This window comes from Zalophus californianus, chromosome 7 (assembly GCF_009762305.2).
Source record: "Zalophus californianus isolate mZalCal1 chromosome 7, mZalCal1.pri.v2, whole genome shotgun sequence".
Lineage (NCBI taxonomy): Eukaryota > Metazoa > Chordata > Mammalia > Carnivora > Otariidae > Zalophus > Zalophus californianus.
The window spans coordinates 45,760,513-45,783,188 of record NC_045601.1 but is presented as its reverse complement, the minus strand read 5'-3'; the positions used below and the strand labels follow the sequence as shown (position 1 = coordinate 45,783,188).

At 39.6% G+C, this 22,676-nt stretch overlaps 1 protein-coding gene across 4 annotated transcripts; it reads left to right on the top strand.

Moving 5' to 3' along the window:
* Positions 1-2: 2 nt before the first annotated feature.
* On the top strand, positions 3-22,669 carry CALHM4 (calcium homeostasis modulator family member 4). Of its 4 annotated transcripts, XR_003521340.2 has the most exons (6): positions 3-108; positions 7,544-7,643; positions 7,849-8,367; positions 11,956-12,247; positions 15,615-15,706; positions 17,655-22,669. XR_003521340.2 is itself a non-coding variant. In XM_027601517.2 (5 exons), exons 2-5 carry the CDS (start codon positions 7,551-7,553, stop codon positions 15,653-15,655), a joined length of 945 nt encoding a protein of 314 aa, XP_027457318.1. In that variant the 5' UTR covers positions 3-108; positions 7,544-7,550; the 3' UTR covers positions 15,656-22,669. The 4 variants fall into 4 exon arrangements, 3 of the variants coding, with proteins under 3 accessions (XP_027457318.1, XP_027457317.1, XP_027457319.1); XM_027601517.2 differs by having other exon boundaries at positions 15,615-22,669; XM_027601516.1 differs by lacking the exons at positions 15,615-15,706; positions 17,655-22,669 and having other exon boundaries at positions 11,956-12,805.
* Positions 22,670-22,676: the final 7 nt, after the last annotated feature.

The following is a 22,676-nucleotide window of genomic DNA, read 5'->3' as shown; positions in this document are numbered from 1 at the left end:
ACTTCTGCACTCTCTTGCTGCTCTTTGCTGAGCTGAAGAGGAAAACAATCATGAGCAGGACGGGCTTACGAGCACGTACCTTGCCACCGATCAAATACTGCTTCACTTGTGAGTACAAGTTGTAACCTAGAGGCATAAAAGCTGATAGTGGGAAGTCCGATCAGAAGCACCAGCTACTGAAAATTCTTCAGCCCAAGGGAGTATAAGAGTGGTGTTTTGCTCTCATGCCAAGGCATTGTTCTAAAAATCACAAACAGAAACCTTCACAATCCAAGATAGATCTAAATGTTAGCATTATTCGGTCTTTGTATTGATTGTTGTGTGAATTTGAGACAGGATCAGCAATCTGTAGGTACTACATCTTGGGTTCAAACCTAATCAACAACTCTAATGGGTATCACAGACCCCCATCTTGCATGATTACAGAATTCAAATATATCTGATACTTTTGTTTTCATAAGCAGCAGTTTTAAGGAATGATGGATTTGAGGTGTTGGTATTTTTTCCATAAAACTGTTGCTCAAAATGGGTGTTCTACAGTTTAATAATGTATAAGGATTCTGGCAGAGAAAGCAAGCCCTTAGCTTTCTTTTGATAGTCCCTGAGATGTTAGCTATTGAAACCTCTCTTTATTTATGTAGAAGTACAGATCTTTAAGGTTAACACAAGAAACTCCCCCATCTTGACAACTTGCAGGGTGTGGAGGATCAAAACTCTTCCAGAAATAGAAGCCTAAGACTCAATTTAAGAAAGTCATTTCCTACTTCTTACCATCTGAGTCAATTAGCTCTGTGTGTTCTAGAAAATTCTTGCTATAAAGTGACAGACTACTCACTACTTTGAAAGAGTGTGGTGTAGTTGAAAGAGCCTAGGAGAATTTGGAAGTCTCGGGCTGAGCTGCAGTTCTACCATTTACTGGCTGTGTGACTTTGGACAAGCCATTTTATTGCTCTATGGCTCAGTTTCCACATTTGCAAACTGGCAATAATAATACCCACCTCACAGAATAATTGTGAGTATCAAAGAAATAATGTGTGCTATAAAACACGTTATAATGCACTATAGAAACACCAATTACTGTAGATTTTTCTCATAGATGAGTATATCGAATGGGGTTCTACAATATTAGGGTATTCCTATTAGTGCCTGTGTTCCATGACTCTATTCCCAGGAAAAGTCAGTTTGGCTGGGGGGTGGTGTGTGTGGGGGGGCTGCTTTTCACTGGTGGATTAACAACACCTTATATTTCCGTAAAGTTTACAATTTACAGTATGGTTTTCACTTTATCTCATTTTAATTCAACTACCATCTGTGAAATAGTACTGTAATCATTACCATTTTCTAGGATGAGAATCTAAAAGTCACGTTAAGAAATTTGTTCAAAGTTGCTGGATAGTCGGCAACAAAGAGGGATTTTGGCTCAAGTTGCTGACTCCAAATCAAACATTTTTTTCTATTGTACACAATCCGTGTTAGAGCAAGATATTTCAGAGGTAGACTCCCAATAGCTACTAAGGTATGGTGAGAGCCCGTTGCTGAGCCTAGTGTGGGGGTGATGTTGGGTTCTGAGAAAAACAGAGAAAAGGCCTGTGTGCTTGGCGGGTGGGGAGTGGTGATACTGGAATCAATTTCACTAAACCGCAATGGCTGTGCTATGGAGACATCAGGGCCACCATGAGGATTCAGGACATCACAGGTACCTTAGGAGGCAGCTCCTCTGCTGGGCTGACAGCCTCCCCCACTCTCCTGCCCCTTCGTCCAGGAGCACGGGGCTTAAGGAAGGAATCCCTGCGTGGCGTCCCCTCTCAGGAGCACAACCTGCACAGACGCAGCTGCTGCCAGGGCGCTGGGACACCGGCTTGCTGATGTTCAGACTGTGAAACCCATCAGCCTTCAGCAGCTCTTGGGATCCAAGGAAGCCTGCTGTGCCCCAGGCTCTTTCTTTTCTCCACTTTCTTCACCTAAATAGAAGAAAGTACAGAGGGAGGGTATGTTTCAAACAGAGAGCTGATAGAGAATATCTGTTCTGGCAGCAAACTAGGAAGAGGAATCATTGCAAAATAATGCAGAGAAGTTTTTGCTCTTTTATTAAGGGTTCTTTTGGTAGCCTAGGCCAGATTTTGGAGCTGGGGTTGGGAGAATGATGCGATCCTCAGTGTCATCATAGCGCACTGCAAAGCAACCAGTGCAAGGAAATGATGAACTGGGTCACTCCCTGAGAGTGGTCGCCTGGGAGGTACCTGGGTAGCTGGGTAGAGACCAGGGAGGTGCTAACAGAGGGCAGCACCGATTCGTCAGCGTGTTATCATCATCTGAGATCCCCCACGAACTATCAGGCATGGCCATCACATCTGCATCGGGAGCTTCTTATCTTTTTGCAACTTCTTTTGCTATTTAAGGCTGCTTTTCGTGTTTATTTTAACCAAACTTCTTTATGTAAAATGAGTGATGATATACTCAGCACCCCCACCCCCCAGAACTGCTCTAGCTGTCAGATCTGATCTCCCTGTCGGTGTGTCAGCACGTCCTCAGTGAATGAGCTGCTGGGTCTTCACTGATGAATAGACATTTTATATGTTGGAGAGACAGCTGACAGCAAGCTCTCTTTAGCATAAAGACCATTTGGTTACAAAGGCCCAAAGGAAATTGATCAGTCATAGTTGTAATCCTTCACAATCACGGACAAGTTACACACAGGTACCCCCGAGGAAGTCATTAGTACTTTTGACTGTGAACAACAATAAAAACTTAAGAATTTGTCATCAACAAACTCCCTTATGGCAGGACATTGATGCCTCAACAGTGATTTCTCATCACTGAATGCTCCATCCTTTCCTGCATTGTTCCCTGAAAGAGTGGACTACATTTTCCTTCTCTGCTTCCTCACTTCCCGTATGTTCCATGAAATGGACTTTTTTAAAATAGAAAATTACAAACATAAGGAAGATGTGGTTCTTAGTTCCAAGCTCTACTGAACGAGCTGCTAGATATACTTCAGGCTCTGTTGTAAGCAATGACACAGTACAAACAGTTGAAATAGCCAGCACCCTCCTGAATTCTACTCTACAGAGTAGAGTTCCTATTACTGCTACACAGAACTTGATATTTATCATTCCTATTCATGTTTTTAAATTCTACATATGTTGGTAACCACAAAGAATATGTAATATCATTTTGTTTCAAAATTTTACCTAATTTGTCATACTGTGCATATCCTACAGCTTGCGTTTTTCCTTCCCAGTCATTGGTTAAGATTTATCCATATCTACAGCTGTCGCTCTAGCTAGTTTATTTTCACAGCCTCTATAGCTGAGGTCAGCAGACTTCTTCTGTAAAGGGCCAGAGAGTAGATAGTTTAAGTTTTATGGACATATGGACTCTGTCACAACCCCTCAACTCTGCTATTGTGGTGGGAAAGCAGCCATAGACAATTCAGGAAGAGGTGTGCCCATGTGCCAATAAAACTTTATTTGTAAACATGGAGATTTGAGTTTCATGTAATTTCACATGTTATAAGATACTGAACAATTTTTTTTCCCCAACTGTGTTAAGATGTAAAAACCATTCTTAGCTCACAAGCCATAGAAAACAGGCAGTGAGCCAGTTTAGTCTATGAGCCCTATATGGTCCACCCCTAGTCTATAGCATTCTCTTTCTGTGGTTTATTAATCTGTTTCTTTGTTATTGGACATTACTAATGAAATGGAATGGAAATACTGTGATGGAATACTACATATACCTTAGATAAATCTTGCTTGTTGTTCACATCCTTTAGATCTTAATGTTAACTTAATCAATTCTGATAAAGATATGGTTAAAATCTCTGATTATAAGAAGTCTTCTTACACCTTGATCAGCTTTCGCTTTATGTATTTTAAAGTTATTCAGTCACAGACATACAAGTTGACAACTGTTGTATCTTCATAATGGATTGTTCCTTTTATTATGACGGAGTGTTCCAAATCAGCCCTTTCGACACTTTTTGCCTTTATTTCAGTTTTGCCTTATGTTATTTTATTATTCCCAGTTAAATATGTTCCAATACCTTTATTTTTCAAGCTTTGTGTGTGGTCTAGTTTTAGGTGTCCCTTGTAAGCAATATGACTCTGCTTTTTAATCACTCTGGAGGTAAGTTTACTCCTGCTTTGGTGCGGTGGTGAAATGTGTGTACCAGACCACCGGGTCCCTAATCCTGATTTTTCCATCATCTCTGCATGACCCTGTGCAATTTCCTCACTCTCTTCACGCCTCAGTTTTCTCATCTGTAAACAAGTTGAGGATACTATTAGTACCTCATCATAGTTCTTAGAACAGTGCCTGGCATGTTGTAAGCACACGGTAATTGTTAGGTATTTAAAATTGTGTGTGTGTGTGTGTGTGTGTGTGTGTGTGTGTGATTATTGGTGTGTTTGGTCTCATTTTTACCATTATTTTGTGTTTTCTTTTTACCATCATTTTCCCTTTGCTTACAATTTCTTTTCCGGTTAATATTCCCCTTTTCTTTCCTGCTTTTGAATGATCTATACACCAAATTTCAATTATTTAATAATCATACTTAAAATTTTACTGCTTTAATGAAATATGAATTGATTTACAGTTTGATGAGTTTGGGCTTGTGTATACATCCCCGAAGCCATCAAATTAATCAATATAATTAACATTTCCATTACCACTGTTTTAACTGTGTTATCTTAGATTCTTTTTCGAGTTGGCATCCATTAATTGCAGGACCATAATAACAGCCAAAGCAGTTTGTACCTCCCATGCGATCCAGAGCCCATACCCGGAACCACCTTCTTATCTGTCTCTCATACATCAAGCCAATGTTTCCCCTGCTCTAGATCAACCCAGGACCATGTAGGTACTAGACCAGCAGTGACAACCCTTATGTCCCAAAGCCCACCAGAACTTTTTAAACTAGCCAATCCTAAGCTGTTTCCCCTGCCTTACTTTGCCTTTACCACGAAAATCCCAATAAAACCTCTGGCATAGGGTCTCCTGTCTTCCTTTCTGCCTCCTGACCAAACCTGGTGCTTCCCCGCATGGTCTGGCATGCCCTCTTCTCTTGGTAAATGAAAGTAAGAAATCTCCTCTCAACGGCTTTGACATCTCCGTGTCATCACTCAGTCACCTCCATAAATTAAAATCCTGTCGGTACAAAATGATACAACCCTTGAAAGTGTTCTCATGCCCCTTGGTAATCACTCTCTTATTTCTCCTCCTCCACTCCTTAGGCAAGCACTGGTTTATTTTCTGTCAGTATCAATTAATTTGTATCTTTTGGAATTTTAGATGGAGTCATACATCATGTGCTCCTTTGCTTAAATTCTTTAATTCAGTATATTCTTTTGAATTCATTCTTCTTATGGTATATATCAATAGTTTATTCCTTTTATCTTGCCGAGTAGTATTCATCATATGGATATACAACAATTTGTTGATCTACTCACCTGTTGATGGACGTTTGTATTGTTTCCGGTTTGTAGGTATTACAAAACTACTGTGAAAAAAAAAAACTACTGTGGATATTCAAGTACGAGTTTTCATGTGGACTTATGCTTTCATTTCTCTTGAGCGAGTAATTAGGAGGTAAATGACTGTATTATATAATGGGTACATAGTTAACTTTTAAAGAAACTGACAATTTTCCAAAGTGGTTATTCCATTTTATATTCCCACCATCAGTGTATAAGAGTTCCAGTTACTCTGGGAGCGCCTAGGTGGCTCAGCTGGTTAAGCATCTGACTCTTGATTTTGGCGCAGATCATGATCTCAGGGTGTTGAGATCAAGCCCCAAGTTGGGCTCCATGCTCAGCATGGAGTCTGCTTGAGATTTTCTCTCTCCTTCCTCCGCCCCTCCCTGACACACTCTCTCTCTCTAAAATAAATAAAATCTTTTAAAAAAGATTTTATTTATTTATTTGGGAGAGAGAGAGCAACAGAGAGAACACAAGCAGGCAGGTGGGCAGACGGAGAGGGAGAAGCAGGCTCCATCCCAGGACTCTGAGATCATGACCTGAACCGAGGGCAGACACTTAACTGACTGAGCCACCCAGGTGCCCTAAAATAAATAAATCTTAAAAAAAAAAAAGAGAGAGAGAGGGAGAGTTCCAGTTACTCTGCAAGCTTCACCAATATTTGGTATGGTCAGTCTTCTTAATTTTAGCCATTTGCACAGTGATAGCTTATTATAACCATGTATTACCTTAGTTCTATCCCTTAAAGTAAAAAAGTAATTCTACAGCTAATAAGTAAAGAAAATAACTTAAAAATATCATATTTGTATCATTATTTTTTGTCTTATGTCTTTCCTTAGAGTTCATTTTTCTCCTTATTGAAATATATCCTTTAATAATGCTCTTTATGAGACCCTGTGAGTGGTAAATTCCCCTAGCCTTTATGTATCTCTTTTTAAAATTAACATTCGTTATCTTTACTTTGTTCTGCCTTGAGTGATATTGTATCTGGTACTAAGCGTTCTGAAGATATTGCCTCTGGTCTCTAGTGTTGCTAATGAAAACTCTCTCCTCGGTCTAAGGTCATTCTTTTGTGGCTTATGGGTCTCTTCTTTCTGGTAGCTTTTAATAACATTTCTTCTTCATGTTTCACACTCTGCAGTTTTACTATGGTGTGTTTATATGTGGATTTATCTTTATTTACACTGCTCAGAACATCTAACACTCTTCTGATGTGAGAATTTTCTTTGATTCTGCCAAATTCTGAGTTACTTCTCTTCAAATATTGTTTCTCTGCCTATCCCTTCTTTTTTTTTTCCTCCTCTGGAACTGCTATTATGGAGTTGCTTAATCTGTCTTCTATTTCCTTGAATTGGTTTTTAAAATATTTTATACTGTAATACTTTATACTGTATTTTGGGTGAATTCCTCAGCATTATGTTTCAATTTACTAATTATGTATTTAACCATACCCAGTTGAGAGTTTGAGAAGAGAAATTTATATCTTATTCACTTTTTATTAGCCCAACCAAGCCTAGTCCAGTGCCTTTTATATAGAAGTCATATAATAAATATTTTCTGATTATAGAAAACACCTTACATATTTGATCATTTCCTTTTTATAGATATATAATTTTACCAATACCTAAGGATCACATTTTCATGTAACAAAAAGATAGCATATAAACAAATTCGTAACTTAACTTACAAAGCAACATGTTATTTTATCACATTCTGTCAATACAAGGGCATTTTTATGCAAAGTTGGAATGTTTTTGTTGTGATTTGGCTTTAGGGGGTACCCAAGTCTTGTTCTTCTTTTGGGGAAAGCTTTTGGGATCTTCTGGCAGAACTCTTAGTTTATGGATGTTCCAGACAGCCCTAAAGTTTGGATTGCTGTATTATTTCATAATTTCTGTTATGCCTTATGTCATAATTTTATGGTACCTAAATCCTGGTCTAGCATAGGGTTAAGAACGTTCTCCGTTTTGCTCCCAGTGCTCTATTTGTTGGTGTCATGTCACACAAAGCAGCATATGGAAAGATGACAGCAGTTTTGCTTTGCAAGCAGGCCATTCTCTTTTCAGTGGGAAGATGCGCGGCAGCTGTTTCTCCTATCACCTGTACCAGATGAATCTCTCCTCTAGCTTCTTCCAGCTGGAATCTGAAGTGCATTTATTAGCTCAGGTAATACTTCACAAAGTACACAAGGAAAGATGCTAGAATCCTTTAAACATATGAGGATGTTGGGTTGCTTGACCCAGCCAGTTAAACCAGTAAGGTCCCATAAAATGGTTACAGCTGGTGGAGTCTAATGATCAGAAAGGGCCATTTGTGTCCGAGCTTCCCAACGATGAGCCCGACTCTCAACAATATCATGTCTTCCCTGCAGAGAAGTGGAACATTTATCAATTCTTTAATTGCTGCTTCGACCATTGGTGGGCAACAGCTTTGCTCTTCTTTCACATTCAGATGTCCCTGTCAGGCTGGAAAAAATTTCTACTACGGTTCTGCTTTTCTAGTCATTCCAGCCTTGATCCTTCTGGTTGCCGGCTATGCTCTGAGAAGCCAGATGTGGACCATGACCAGTGAATACTGCTGCCGCTGTGGCCCTCCACAGAGGAGAATCAGCCCCCTGGAGCGCAAGCTCGCTTGTCTTCGGTTCTTCAGCATCACCGGGAGGGCACTCGTTGCCCCATTAACATGGCTGGCCGTAACCCTGCTGACAGGCACCTACTATGAATGTGCGGCAAGTGAATTCGCATCTGTGGACCATGACCCAGTGTTTCACAACATCAGCACCAGCAAATGGAAAGAGGTCCTAGCTGGGTTTCCATGTGGCAAATCGGTTCCATCCGACATGATCCTGGTAAGAGATGAAGTAGGTCTTCTGCACAGATACCAGTCACAAGTAAGTTCCTGATTTTTTTTTCTTGTTATGCTATCCCATCTTAATGGCAGCCATTGGAAACATTTCACATTCCTACTGCTTCTCATATTATCTGAATATAGAACACAAACTTGATGTCATTCATCAGAGTGATTTCCACTGAGCGGCTATATAGATACGGTTAGGATGTTGGGCTTCGGAGTCAGCAGACCTGTGTTTGAATCTTGCTTTGCCATTTATTAACCTGCAAAACCTTGAGCAAGTTATAGAACTTATCCATGCTTCACTTTTCTCTGCCGTAAAACGGAGATATTAATAGGATCTACCACATAAGGTTGGGGTGAGTAATAAATGAGCTAATACATCTAAAGAGCTCAGCATCGTGTCCACAATCCATATTAAAAACAAAATTTAGATATTGTTATAAAAATTATTATTGCCACAGTGTATTACTTCATTCCATCTTGCATATTCTGAAATATTTCATTCTTTTTTATTAAAATTTTATCTAAAATTAGAGGAAGCTTAATTATGATTAAAGTAATTTCCAGGGATGGCTCTAAATTTAATATCCTTAGACAAGTTTATGTAAGGGGTGAGATGAGGCAGGGAAAAGGCTGTATCTACTGCACTTACAGGTTAAATTTAAGAAGTGGAAAAGTGCATTTTGTCAATACAGAAAGAATCATTGACATTCATCACTTTCTCCGAGGGATTTGGGGTAAAAAGCACAGTTGCAAACCACTGAAATACAATAAAATACATTATTTTAAAAACTATTTATCGCACAGGCATGCCCATTTTTTTGACCCATCACTTTTTAGCTATTAAACTTAGAAGTGCTAGTGCTCTTTTGTTGAAAAAAAAATTACTATCAACACACAGTATACTCAAGTGTTGCATACGGCCCGATTCAAGCAAAGTTAGAAATCTCATTAAGGTAGGCTCTGTCTCAACCTTTTACACTAGCCCTAAAGCTCAGGCAGGAGTTATGTGAAGATAGGTGAAAAATAATCAATGGGGCAATTTTAACTTTCAAAATGTTCTTGCTCAAAAAAAACCTAAGATGATACACACACTGGTAAAATTTTCTTAAAGTGAAAATAAAATGTCTTATTTAATGCGTACACAGACTTCTGTGAAAAGACAGTTTTATGGTTCAGAGTGCCATCAGCCAGTGGATGTTTTTGGATCAGCGACCACAAAACTAATATTTATTAAGATGTTTATCAGGGGCGCCTAGGTGGCTCTGTCATTAAGCGTCTGCCTTTGGCTCAGGTCATGATCCCAGGGTCCTGGGATTGAGCCCCACATCGGGCTCCCTGCTCAGTGGGAAGCCTGCTTCTCTCTCTCCCACTCCCCCTGCTTGTGTTCCCTCTCTCACTGTGTCTCTCTCTGTCAAATAAATAAATAAAATCTTAAAAAATTGTTTATCACTTACTGTATAAATATTTCACATTTAATTCTAATCCTTGCTCTTTAAGAGAGAGGTATAATCAACCCCATTTTACAGATGAGGAGAGCAAAGCTCAAAGAGTTTATGTAACTCTTATAAGTTCACAGAGGTAATAAATGGCTGATTGAGATATTCAAAAGTCACACTCTTTCCATTTCACCAGGCTGACTTTCACAACCACCTTGAACTTCAATCTCATTTGAAGAATATACACTTTCTGTTTGCTTTTTCTGAGTTGTCCACAAGATCATATTAAGTTCAAACCCTTTCTCCGCCCATACCTCATTCTAAAATAGCTTCCTGACATTTGTTTTACCCAATTTCAATCAACCTTCCACAGCCATGCCAAAATTATCTTTCTAAATGCAAATTGAATGATGAGCACCCTCCCCCCGCCATTCCCATATAAAGTTCTTTGATAATTTTCTACCAGCCCAATCCCAAATCCAAATTCTTCTCACGGCTTACGAGGTCCTTCAGTGTCCGGCTCCTGACCACTTTTCTACATGACTCCTATGGCCCTGTGAGTACAAGCTTCTTGAGGTTCTCCCAAATCTTCATGCTCTTATTTTTCTTCTTCTCTTATCGGAACTCTCCTCAGTTTCTTGCATCTGGCGAGCTACTCTTTAATATTTAACTGAAGATCATCTCCTCTGGGAAGTACTCCCTGATACGCCTCTTTCTTAAGTGAGTTCGTTTCTCTCCCATTGTGCTTATTGATATAAAAAAACGATCACATTTTACCATATTTCTTGGCTTGCTATTTTGTTTCCCTCTTTAGGCTTAAAGACGGTGTTGAGTGAATGTATCTTAAATTATTCCCATCTAAGTCCCCATAACCAACCACCATGTATAGAACATGGCAGGAGGTCAAACTGGGACTCAGTAAATGATGGCTGATGAATTAATGGGCATCTCAGATGGCCTTTCCTCCACCGTGCTGGCCTCTCTTAAATTAAATTGCGGTGTCACTTTGTAGGTTTCAGCCTCCATTGAGTGCATCTGTCCTGTTGTGCTCACACTGGTAATTCCAGGCCTGCTGGTGAATCACAAGCTGTGGGAGAGACCTTCACCTCCCGGACTGTGGCTGCTGATGGCTGGCTTCCTTATATGTGTGGAAGTTGCCTCTCTCACTTTAAGTAATAATCACTAACTATTGAAAAAAGAGTAATTAAAAGAAGAAGAGTTCTAAGACTAGAAAACAACCATTTATGTCAGTCTTTCAAAGAGGGCACTAAATAATTGCAAGTAAAATATAGCTAATTTCCCTTTCAAAGCATATTTCAAAAATGAATCATAAAACTGGTAGCAAATAACTATTTGAGGGAGGAGGGAAATGAAAAGGAAAATAATAAGGTGCTTTCCATTTAGGGACATAAGGGTCTTCTTTGGTCACAAAAAATAAAAGGAAAGAGCAACTCGGGAAGAAATATCAATGAATACCTGTTAGCACATTATTAAGAAGGCATTTAAGAAGCTACCATTATTATCTATCATATCATCATTTTCATCACCATGATTATCAAATAGTTATTAAGCACCCAAAAGATGCTTGACCTGTACCTAAGGCTTGGGGAGGAAAGTTGATCTAAAACCAAAGAATATAGTTTAGGTACCCTACACAAGAGTAACCGGTGGGTTGTAGCATCCGCCACTTCAAGAACAGGACTCCGAATCCACTCCAAGTTAACTGGTTAATACCCTTTGTAGCCCCCAAACCAAACTGAAATGCTTGGGCTTATTCCCTCCATCATGCCTATATCCATATCAAGTGGTCAGCACCTTGCTATTATTTCCAAGACTAGAAAAACACATTTCTTTTTTTGAAAGACTTTATTTGACAGAGAGAGACACAGCAAGACAGGGAACACAAGCAGAGGGAGTGGGAGAGGGAGAAGCAGGCTTCCGGCTGCACAGGGAGCCCGATGCGGGGCTCGATCCCAGGACCCTGGGATCATGACCTGAGCCGAAGGCAGACGCTTAGCCAACTGAACCACCCAGTCTCCCCAGAAAAACGAATTTCTTACCCCCAGTTTACTTTTTTTTCCCACAGTTTACTTCTCAGTTTCATAGGAATCCCTCTTACTGTGTCTGTTCCTTTGATATTCACTATATTGACGTTTTCTGCTTTTCTTTTAAATAATTTTGTCAAGATGCTGGGCTGGATTGTGATCACCTTGGCAGCCATCGCTGCCCTGGTCTCCCGCTGCGTGGCGAGGTGCTGCTCTCCCCTCACCTCTCTGCAGCACTACTACTGGGCCAACCACCTCCACAACGAGAGGGAGCTCTTTGAACAAGCTGCCGAGCAGCATTCACGGCTCCTCATCATGCAGCGCATAAAGAAACTCTTTGGCTTCATTCCTGGAGAGGAAGATGTCAGACACATCCGTATTCCTTCGTGTCAGGACTGGAGAGATATTTCAGCACCCAGTCTTCTCTGCATGGGTGAGGACTTGCAAGGTCACTATAGCTTCCTTAGAGGCAGGGTGGATGAGACTAATGAGGAAAGCAAATTCGAAGGTATTGAATTAAAACCTTGCTTGTAGCACCTCTCACATTTCAGGTTGCTTAACAGATACTTTATTTTTATGATGATGGAGTTTCAATGTAATATCTTCATCTTTTTCTGTCTCTTCTGTTATTTGTTTAAATAAGTCCATTCAAGATGCCATTTCCAAAAGCGGTTTATCTGATCATTGTGCCAATCTCTGTTTTTGAAATTTCCTTGGTGGTCAGGTAATGCCTATATTGGTTTAATTAAAACAATATGGATTTTGAAGTCATATCAGAATGGGAACCTTGCTTCCGTTACTCAGTTATCTGTGTGAAAACTAATATTTTTGAGCACCATCTTGTTATCTGCACATAATGGTTATTTCATAGAGCTGTTGTGAGGATTAAAGGTGATAATATAAGCAAAGTGTTCAGCACAGTGCCTTTCCTAAAATACGTGCCAACACACATTACTTTCTCCCTTTCTCTTTGTGTTCCATGTCTCCCATCACTATTCCCCCGTCTCTAATTCCTGGTTTTCTTTATTTCTACCTCTTTATAATATCCAGGAACTTTTCACTTGCTTCTGTCCCTTCTTTTGATCCTAAATATCTGAGCTTTTGGGAACTAGAATAAAAAGCCCTTTCTAAACTGGTAACATGTAAGGGAGAAGCCCATGCAAGGTCTTGAGTCATTCTGCCATAACCAGGGGATGATGCATTATTTTACCATCATTAGTATCATAAATGTTATTTGTAGCCCCTCCACCCTAGGAGCATTTTTATAGCCATAACATATAAAGTTCATTCTAGAAAGCTTCCCTTCTGTGCTCTACTACAGAGACACTGTGCCTTTTCATGATCAATTTGCACCCTTGCACTCAAAATCCATTGGGGGAACTGAGACTGACATCTGTATTTGTATACCCATTACGTAAAACTCCAAAAGGGGAGACCTGCCTGACTCTTCTCTGTGACTTTACACCTCTAATATTTGACAGTTCTCTAATTCATCCTGATTATTTCTGATATATGTAGTGTCTTGTGCCTGATGTCACATTCACTTAAGCAATTGGTTCATTGGCCAAAATCAGCAAAATGAGGGATTTTGCTTATTTTTTAAACCAAAACCATGGCTGCTTACTGGGTAATGGACCAACTGCCAATTGTCATGCTGACCTTCAAGATTCACTTTCAAGGAGACCAGAGAACTTGAGTAACTAAAATGCAGTCAATTACTTACTAATCTACTTTTACACAATTGTGGAAGAAAGAGTTTATTCTGTGTGAAATTATGGGTTCCACAAATTTAATGGAAACAAATAGAAAATGAATTTGAAGATCATTAAAAAAAAAAATCCGTTAAGAGATGCATAGTGTAGTACTTTGCTACAACAGACCTGTCTCTCCCTCACCATTACTTAGTGGGTAGGTCAGTTAGTCTCTCTGAGACTCAACTGTTTCATCTATAAGATGTAGATAATGATACCTTACCTGTTGTAGGGCAAGGAACTGAAGCAAATGTATTCTTGAGGTTCCCTTTAAATCTGATAAGATTTTGATGTTCATGTTCAAATGTATACAGGTCCATATGTATACAATTTTCTGGAATAGTAGTAGGCCCAGGTTGTCTCCATTAGAAGGAAAAGATCACTGAGTTCAATTCTTCTTCTAAAGACATTTGCTGGCATTCCACTTTCAAAAGAATGTTAATGTACTGAACTTTTTTAAGTGGCCAAGGAAAGCTATTCCATTTTGTCACCTGTATCCATACCCAAGACTGACATATTACAAGAGCGATCTTTAAAAAATAACAGAAGTTGTGGAAGGTAACTAGGGTCCTCCTTTGGTTCTGATGTAAATGAGCTATGTAAATATGGAAGGTTATGTCCACTTTGTTCTCCACAGTCTCCTCCAGCACTAAAATTCTATCACTCTGTTTATCTGGGAATTTTTGAAACTCCTCTGTATTGGGACAGAATAGTGCTCACTTCGGCAGCACATATACTAAAATTGTATTGGGACAGAATAGTTAAATCAACACTTTACACCATGCTCAGAATTATTTTATTAGTTTTTGGGGATTATACCACAGTAAACACTCTCCATAAGATTTTCAGTTAACAGAAGGATCAAAGAGTATATAAACTTAAAGCATTACACCATCAGAAAGAAAATAGTTGTTTATATACATTAACACCAGAAAACTTTCTTTTTACTAGATTCTGGAAGCCCTTTCTACATCAAACTCCTTCAGAGTATGACATACACAGTTTATATTCTAAATCACATAATCATGATCTTCCACTACAGCTTTCTAGCAAAGGATTAAAGTATTCTTTGTCTTCTCTACATGGCCTCAAAGGGCTTTATAGCAACTGTGTGAACATTTGAAGGGTAGTTCACATCCCTGATATTTCATTGTATACTATCCATTTCCAATTAAATAAATCAAATTCCCATTTGTGTGTCTGCGTATGTGTGTGTTTGTGTGTATGTGTGTTTGCCCAGAATATTCTTTTGTTCCACAGCCAGTTAGACAAGGCTTTTCCATTAGGAATACTGTACTTCCCCCCCTTATGCTAATGGATTTATGTAATTTTAAGACATATAATTAAAATAAATTATATGCTAATACTACCTTATATTTTGTTACCAAATGTTTTTGGCTACTACATCAAATGCTGTGGCTTGGCATATATAGACTTGCTCCTTTCTTAACTTCGACTTTGTCAGCTCCCCCATCCCTCCACCACAATCTTAGCTGCCTCCTTTCTAGAAGACAAATACAATCTCAATGTTTAAATGTGTTTTACTCAGCTTTCTTTATGTTTCCAAAAGCTGAATTGCAGAATCATTATTACATTTATCTTCTTTGTCTCCTTTCTCTGTTCTCAATCTCCAATTCCATTAAAAAAATTCAAATGCAGGATTGTAGTAAGAAACAACAATGTGAATTTCCAAAGTGCTTTCTGCATTTTGTTTAGCACAAACGAAAATCACATTAACCTTAAACCTTTGAAATATCACAACCAAAGGCCTTCCAAATGCAAGACTAGGTAGTTATTTGCTACCTCAAAATATTAAGTATAGCATTATAATGTTAGCTTCTAAATAAATCTACCAAAATTTAGCCCTGGTCACTAAAGAACAGATAACGGCAGGCTGTCCTCAGCTATATAGCTACACAACAAGCTCCTTTACCTCTGGGGCACACATCTATAAATGGGACTAGTGAACCAAAGAGCAATGAATGGTGTTTCCAGAGAGGGAAATTATACCATTCCCAAACTGAATTATTTTTCTGAACTAACCACCAGGTACAATTAAACTTCTTCAATCTCAGTACACCAGACCTTAGACAGAAATGGATTTCAAGTGTTGTTTCCTCTGCTGCCTCTCTGTGGCCAAAGTAAGTATCTGCACCCATCTGTAATAGTGGTTAATAGTAAAAATGGTATGTGGTGTTTACTGCATGCCAGCTACTTTACCAAATTTATCCCATTTGCTCTTTGCAACAAACTGGTAAACAGAATCATATATTCTGATATGACTTGCTGAAATGGCCTAAATAACAGAGAGAATGTGAAGCAATTTTGTGTATGTAAAGTTCTACACATATGAAATGCTTTCTCACTGACATATTATGAGATAACTGGTGAACCATGGAACCATTCATAATTAGAATCCAAACCTATCTTACCCCAATAAAATAAGTTCCCCCATTTTACTGATGAAGCAACTGAGATACAGAGAAGTCCAGCAATTTGCCAAAGGACACAGATTGTAATGATAGAGCTCGAATCTGGCCCGAGTAGTCTGACTTCTGATCCTGCACTCATTAGCACTGTGCTGGAATATAGCAATAGCAGACAGCTTATCAACCTTCCAGGGCCTTGCAGGTGTCAGGAGGATTCTACTCCTACGTCTGACACTGAATAACTAAAACACCCTGAGCTCTGACAATAAGGTGCTCTATCACATCTGAGTCCCTCTTTCCACCTCCACTGTCCCTGCAGATAGAAGGGCTCAGCTTCAAGGCACTGTGCTTAACAACGTGAGATGTGCACTCTCACTGGGGCATCACTCTGGATCTGAGCTGCCCTACAGCCAGTGGCACCGATTCTGTTAGCCGCAGACTCACTGTAAGCTTCCCAGGAGACTCAGGGATTCTTTCTATGCAGGGAATGGGCAGGACACCGCTATAATCTGCTGATTCGTTTCTGGTAGGTGATAGTTACAAAGGGTCAAAAATGGAGGTCAGGGAAACATCTCTCATCATTCATATGGTTTTGTGTAAGTCAGTCTCTCTGGGACTTTAATGTTCCCTTTCATGAGATAGGAGAGGGTGCCAAATTGTGGAAGTGATTAAACTATATCAAGTCAGATCTCTCTGAAAAGCCATTATGGGGCGAACTATTTTGAAGAATTATCTATAAAAACTGCATGCACACGGAGATACACTCATATGCCTCAGAGTTTACACACTGTGGTAGACTAAATAGGGGCCTCCCCAAAGATGTTGATGTTGTAATCCTGGAATTTGTGGACCTTACTCTATGCTTTACATAGAAAAAGAGACATTGCAGATGTGATCAGAGTAAAGATTTTGAAATGGGGATATTATCTCAGATTATCCTGGGGGGGGGGGCCAATGCAATCATAAGGTTCCTTATAAGAGGGGCATAGGAGGAATCACAGTCAGAGAGAAGGCAAAGTAGGAACCCAAAAGGAGTGTCAAGGAGCATCAGAGTGACACCTGAGAAATTAGCCATTGCTGGCTTTGTCATAAGCCAAGGGAAGGCAGACAGCCTCTAGAGGTTGCAAAACACAAGTAAATGGATTTTTCCCCTAGAGCCTCCAGAAGGAACACAACCCTGATAATACCTTGACTTTAGCCTAGTGAGACCTGTGTAACTGGTGTCAGAACAGTCAGAAATATATACTGTTCTTATAGTTACCGAACCATAATAAATTTGCACTGTGTAAAGTCACTAAGCTTCTGGTAATTTGTTTCAGGGGCAGTATGAAACTAATACACATACCAACACATTTCAGGAAATTTATGAACCCACAAACTGGTCATGAATGACATGTCCTGGGTTAGGGTCTCTTCAAGGTAATTTCTAGCACTAGCATCCTATGATTCTATATGCACTGATGCTCTGCCCCAGGCAAAATTTGCTCCTGGTAAATAATCTATAATAGAATATTTTATAAATATATATAATATAATGCGTTCTAATTGAAGGTATTCTAAAGTGCAGAAAGAACAGCTGGATATATATTTTTTAGGTATCAATAGATGTTTCAGTCTAAACTACAAATAAAAAACATTTCAACATATTTTTCTTCTCTAGTTGCTACTGAGTGACATCAACAGAACTATATACGTAAATTGTTTCACAACGTGGACATAGCCAGCATCTGAAATATGAGAAAACAAATGCTAAAAGGGAAAAAATAAAGCTAATCTGGACCTATGTGGTGCTTTTTGATTACGTAAATCTTATAGATCAAGAAAAATCAGCTTATTAGTTTATGCTTACCATTCTTTCACTTTGAGGTAGCTTGACTTTGAGAAAGCTGCCTACAAAATAAGCATCTTTACTCCAATAATGATTTTATAGATCCTATGAGGTCCTATCAGACCAGAGAAAGGTCTGTATTTTGTGGGGATGATAAAGCGAAAGACAAAACCATCCAAGTGGTGGAGCGAGAATAGTAAAATTCGGTATGCAATTCACTACTACTTGCCATCAGGGTGCCGGGCACTTTGAGTTCCTTCTTGGAAATTTTCTGGAACCCACTCGCGTGGGGCTCTCGGAGCCGGACCTCACCGCATGGACCCAGGTCTTTCCTTCCTGGAGTGTGGCGAGCCTGGGGTATTCCCCGACTATGTCTACAGCACCCAACGCGGGGTGGTGGCGGGTCCCTTACTCAATGTGCTGCACCTCTGGCACCCAGGGTGGGTACCAGCGCACTACCTCCGATCAGGTAGACCATTGGGGTGGCGCGTCAAGTCCTCTGTGGCTTACAACTGGCCCTTCAGATCGCTGTCCTCCCCAGCCCCTGATCACATGGTGACTTTGCGCTCTCCCGGACTAGTCAAGCGTATTCCTTGCTGGCGAATGCAACTGCTGGACTGGATTCACCCACCTGGAAGGTAGGGTGCCGCTGACACTGAAAGAGATCCCATTTTAGGGATGCGGTGATCCTGGCCTGAAGAAATCAAGACATGGTTGGAAGATATGTAGTAAGTTTAGCCTGACTAGAAAACAAATGATCACTCACATTTTCCAGCATACTTTGGTTAAGACTTGCATTTGTGGACATCAACAAGAGAGCACATTCTTTGAGAAAATCACTGGAAGCCAGGATTCAGGAGCAACATGATGGATGATGGAACTTAATGAGAATGATATGACCAACATTACCTTAATGGCATTAGGATACTGCAGAAGCAAGAACTGTATTTCAGTAGAAGTTACAAAGAGTCATGGCATTCTGAGTAGTAACAGCACTGCTACTTTTTTTTTTTTTTTCCCATGGTGGGAGACAGGCAGCTAGACAGGAACAGTGCATTTTTAATGATAAAGAACATGAAGAGATGGTGCATGGACACTACAGAGAATCTTCATGCTCACTGATTAAACAATAAACAAATGCATACGTGTCTCTATTTTAAATCTTCATCAGTAAATCACCATATCTTACTTGGCCCATGAATTTTTAAAATACATCTTTTAATAAAATTGCTTATATAGACAGGCACCCCACAAAACATGTTTGTCCAGGAAGCTACACACCATTAGGGGCATCCCTGACTCAACCCTTCACTTTATTTTCTCACAAGAAGCCAAAAAATGATTTGACTTAAGTGTTATTTAACTCTCAAGTTCATTTTCCTTCTACATTTTAAGTAATTTATATTGTATTTCACTAGCCCTATCTTCTTCTGTATTTCTTCTCCTTTATTTTCTCTCCTCCTTCTCTATCTAGTACCTTTCAAATCCAAATCAAAGGTGTGTGTGCGTGTGTGTGTGTGTGAGAGAGAGAGAGAAAGGGGGGAGTAATATTAATAAATAACTCTAGTACAATTTTAACATGCCATGAGAAAAATAAAATTAGGTAAAGTGGATAGGGCATACTGAGAAGAGTAGCTGTAATTTTAAGCAGGGTAATCGGGGTAGCCTCATCGAGAAAGTTACATTTGAGGAAAGACTTGAAGGAGGTGAGTGAGTAAGCCATGTAGGTATGGGAGGAAGAGCATGCCAAGCAGAGGGAAAGCAAGCGCAGACTTCAGGAAGAGTACCTGCATCGCATGCTGGAGGAACTGTGTTATTGTGGCAGGAGCAGAGAATAGGTGGCAGAGCAGTAGGAGATAAGGTCAGAGAGGTAACAAGATGTGCAGGTGAGGCTTGCGGAGCCAGATGGGCCTTTAATTTGAGAGGGGCGGTTGGTTGAGTAGAGCGACATGACCTGATTTATATTGTAGCAGGATCACTCTGACTGCTATGTTGAGTCAGAGCAGATTGTAAATGAGGGCGGAAGCAGGGAGGTCAGTTAGGCTAGAAGTGATACTGAGATCACTACCCTTCAAGGGAACTCTCCAGAGTATACAAAATTAGAATTTCATATGACTATTTGTATTTGTGACTAGTGATGAGTTTTGGGACACTTGAGTAAATGAAACATTAGCTACATGAACTAAGAGAATTAAGATTAACCTTTAAATAGGGAATCTGAAATTCTGTGCATCTGAGAGTAGTGAGATTGCTTAGAAAATTCATAGGCACAGACAAGTAAAAATAAACACCAGAACAGTTTTTAAAAACTGATATTAGGAAATAGCAACTGGGAGTTTGCATTACTTGCAAAGAAACTTAGGCGAAAACAAATGAGTAAGACAACTATCTTAGGGACGTTATTCTTTAGTAATGAAGATGAATGGAGAACAGTAACAGAGAGCAGAAGTGCTTCAGAAGATATTATATACATTCAAAATTATGAGTAACACTAATATCCTACTTTTTAATTTGCAATGTGCTTTTATATACATCATTTCATGTTCTCTGAATGATCTTATAAGCTTATTTAGCTTATAAATAGCTAAAGCTGGGCTTCTCACATGTGGCCTCAGATCCTGTGATGTTCTCCCTACACCATTTGCCTACCTGCAGAGCTTGAAACACTCCTGTCCTCTAACATCTTTATAAATTAAAAACAAAACACTAAAATAAAGCCAATTTGCCTCATAACAATTCAGAAAGGGAGTAAAGGGCCTTCCTGTGTCTGTGAAGGGTCTTTGTCATTGTCAAAATCAAATTAGAGATCAACTAAAAAATTCTTAATGATGTCCATGTAGATGTGATGAAGATTTGGGGGTGTTCTCTTGATTACATTAGCACTGGAACTCTCTTAGGGAGGTATCTGCAGTATTAAGTAACAGAACAAAACCACCACATGAGCATTCTGAAATATGAAGGCTTTATAGTGAATATATGTAACAGGCTTGAAAAGGTTATTTTACCAAAAATTCCGTTAATAGTAAAACAAATAAAGGAGCACTTCATTTATTAAATTAAAACTTGCAACCAACATTAATCTTTTTCTAAATATAAACCTTAAATTTGTTGTCTTGCTGTGTCTCATCTATTCTGATAGGTTGTTTTTATTATCAGTTAGGAAAAGTTTAAAAATTTTACCTTCTTCTTTGATCCATTATTTAAAGGTGTTATCAACTTCTTCTGTCAAACTCATTCCGTCTTCATTACCTGTCATTTGGTTACTAGAACTTCATCTTTCCTATTGTTCTAGCCAAAAACCATTTTTGACTTCTCTTTCTTACAACCCACATCAAATCCCGATCCTACAGGATCTGCAAATTCCTTCTCATCCCCCAGTTCACTGTGCATTAGCCACACTGGCTTCCAAAATACCAAGTGGACTCTCACCTTAGGACCTTCGCACTGACTCTTCTGTCCAGCTCGTCCCAACAAACCATTGCTGTGAACTCAGGATATCCAGAAAAATAAGCACCTTATATTTGCAAAGTTACTTCATGTATTTTATTTGATTCTCACCACTGTCCGTAGAGTTCCCAATTTTTCCCTCAAAGTTTAAAAGAATGACCCAAATCAACCTTTAAGACCCAGAATCAGTACCAAAGTGTACCTGAATGTGTTTAACTATTCCTCTGCTAATAAGTAGTACTTCCCAATAGAAGATCAAGAGGCTTTCTGGTCCATAGTACATCATCATTTTAACAAGAGAAAACTTCAGGGGCATCTGGGTGGCTCAGGTCATGATCCCAGAGTCCTGGGATCGAGCCCCACATCGAGCCCTGCATTGGGCTCCCTGCTCTACGGGAAGCCTGCTTCTCCCTCTCCCACTCCCCGTTCGTGTTCCTGCTCTCACTGTCTCTGTCAAATAAATAAATAAAATCTTTAAAAAAAATATCATTCCTCCATTGAATTGCCTTTAAAAAAAATTTAAAAAAAAAGAGAAAACTTCAGAGCCTTTATCATTGGGGAACTTATTTAAAAAGTGTTACCTCCACTACACAAGTGAAATCAGCTTTACTAGAGAAAACGAAAGAAAATACAAAAGAACGTGAAGTATATGTTGCGAGTATTTTCTTACATTTCCCCATGTTCCTTTTTGACTTATCATATCCATGTTCCTTTACTATAAACATAAAATATAAATAGCTCGTTAATAGTCTTCTCTTAAAAGTACCATGCTCATTTAGCGATTTTCTTAGCTTGTGCCATTATGGGTCTCTGAAAATTTTAACTGCTGCGATGAACTTGGAGACAACAGATGCGTATATTTTAAGTATTACCTCCTCAATTTTATTCTCCCAAATCAAAAATTCTGAACATTTTCCGGAGTACTGATACTTATTTTTACATTGCTTACCAAAACTGTTAAATGAAATCTACACCCCCCTTTATCAACTCACAGAAATAAATCACACACTTAGAACTATGTCCGGCCGCGTTCAGTTTACAAAATCAGTAAGGAAGCCCAGGGATCTAGAACTCAGATCTCTGGACTTCCAGTCAATTTCTTCCCCGATTCCCTGCAACTGGCTATTTAGCAACTAGGCCGACCCGCGCGTCGCACCAGCAGAGCTTCTGCTTCTCTGCCCACTAGAGTCTACCCTGGTCGGCCTCTCGCCCAACTCCCCCGGGATGCCAAGGAACTAGGAGACTCGACAAGTGTAGAAATCACCTGGACCCCACCATTAGCCGACAGAAGCAGCGCGTCGGTGAGCCCCGCCGAGGCCACAGGGTCGCAAACCGGAAGCCGGAAGCGACGAAGTTCGCGGAGGCGCCCCGCGTCCCGCCCGCAGCCACTTCGTCCCGCCTGCAGCG

Bases quoted from the DNA above. Each gene is read 5' to 3' on its own strand.
- CALHM4 (XM_027601516.1), top strand. From the start codon at position 7,551: ATGCGCGGCAGCTGTTTCTCCTATCACCTGTACCAGATGAATCTCTCC. The intron at 7,644-7,848 runs GTAATACTTCAC...TCTTCCCTGCAG, and splicing joins AAGTGCATTTATTAGCTCAG to AGAAGTGGAACATTTATCAA. The intron at 8,368-11,955 runs GTAAGTTCCTGA...AATTTTGTCAAG, and splicing joins TGCACAGATACCAGTCACAA to ATGCTGGGCTGGATTGTGAT.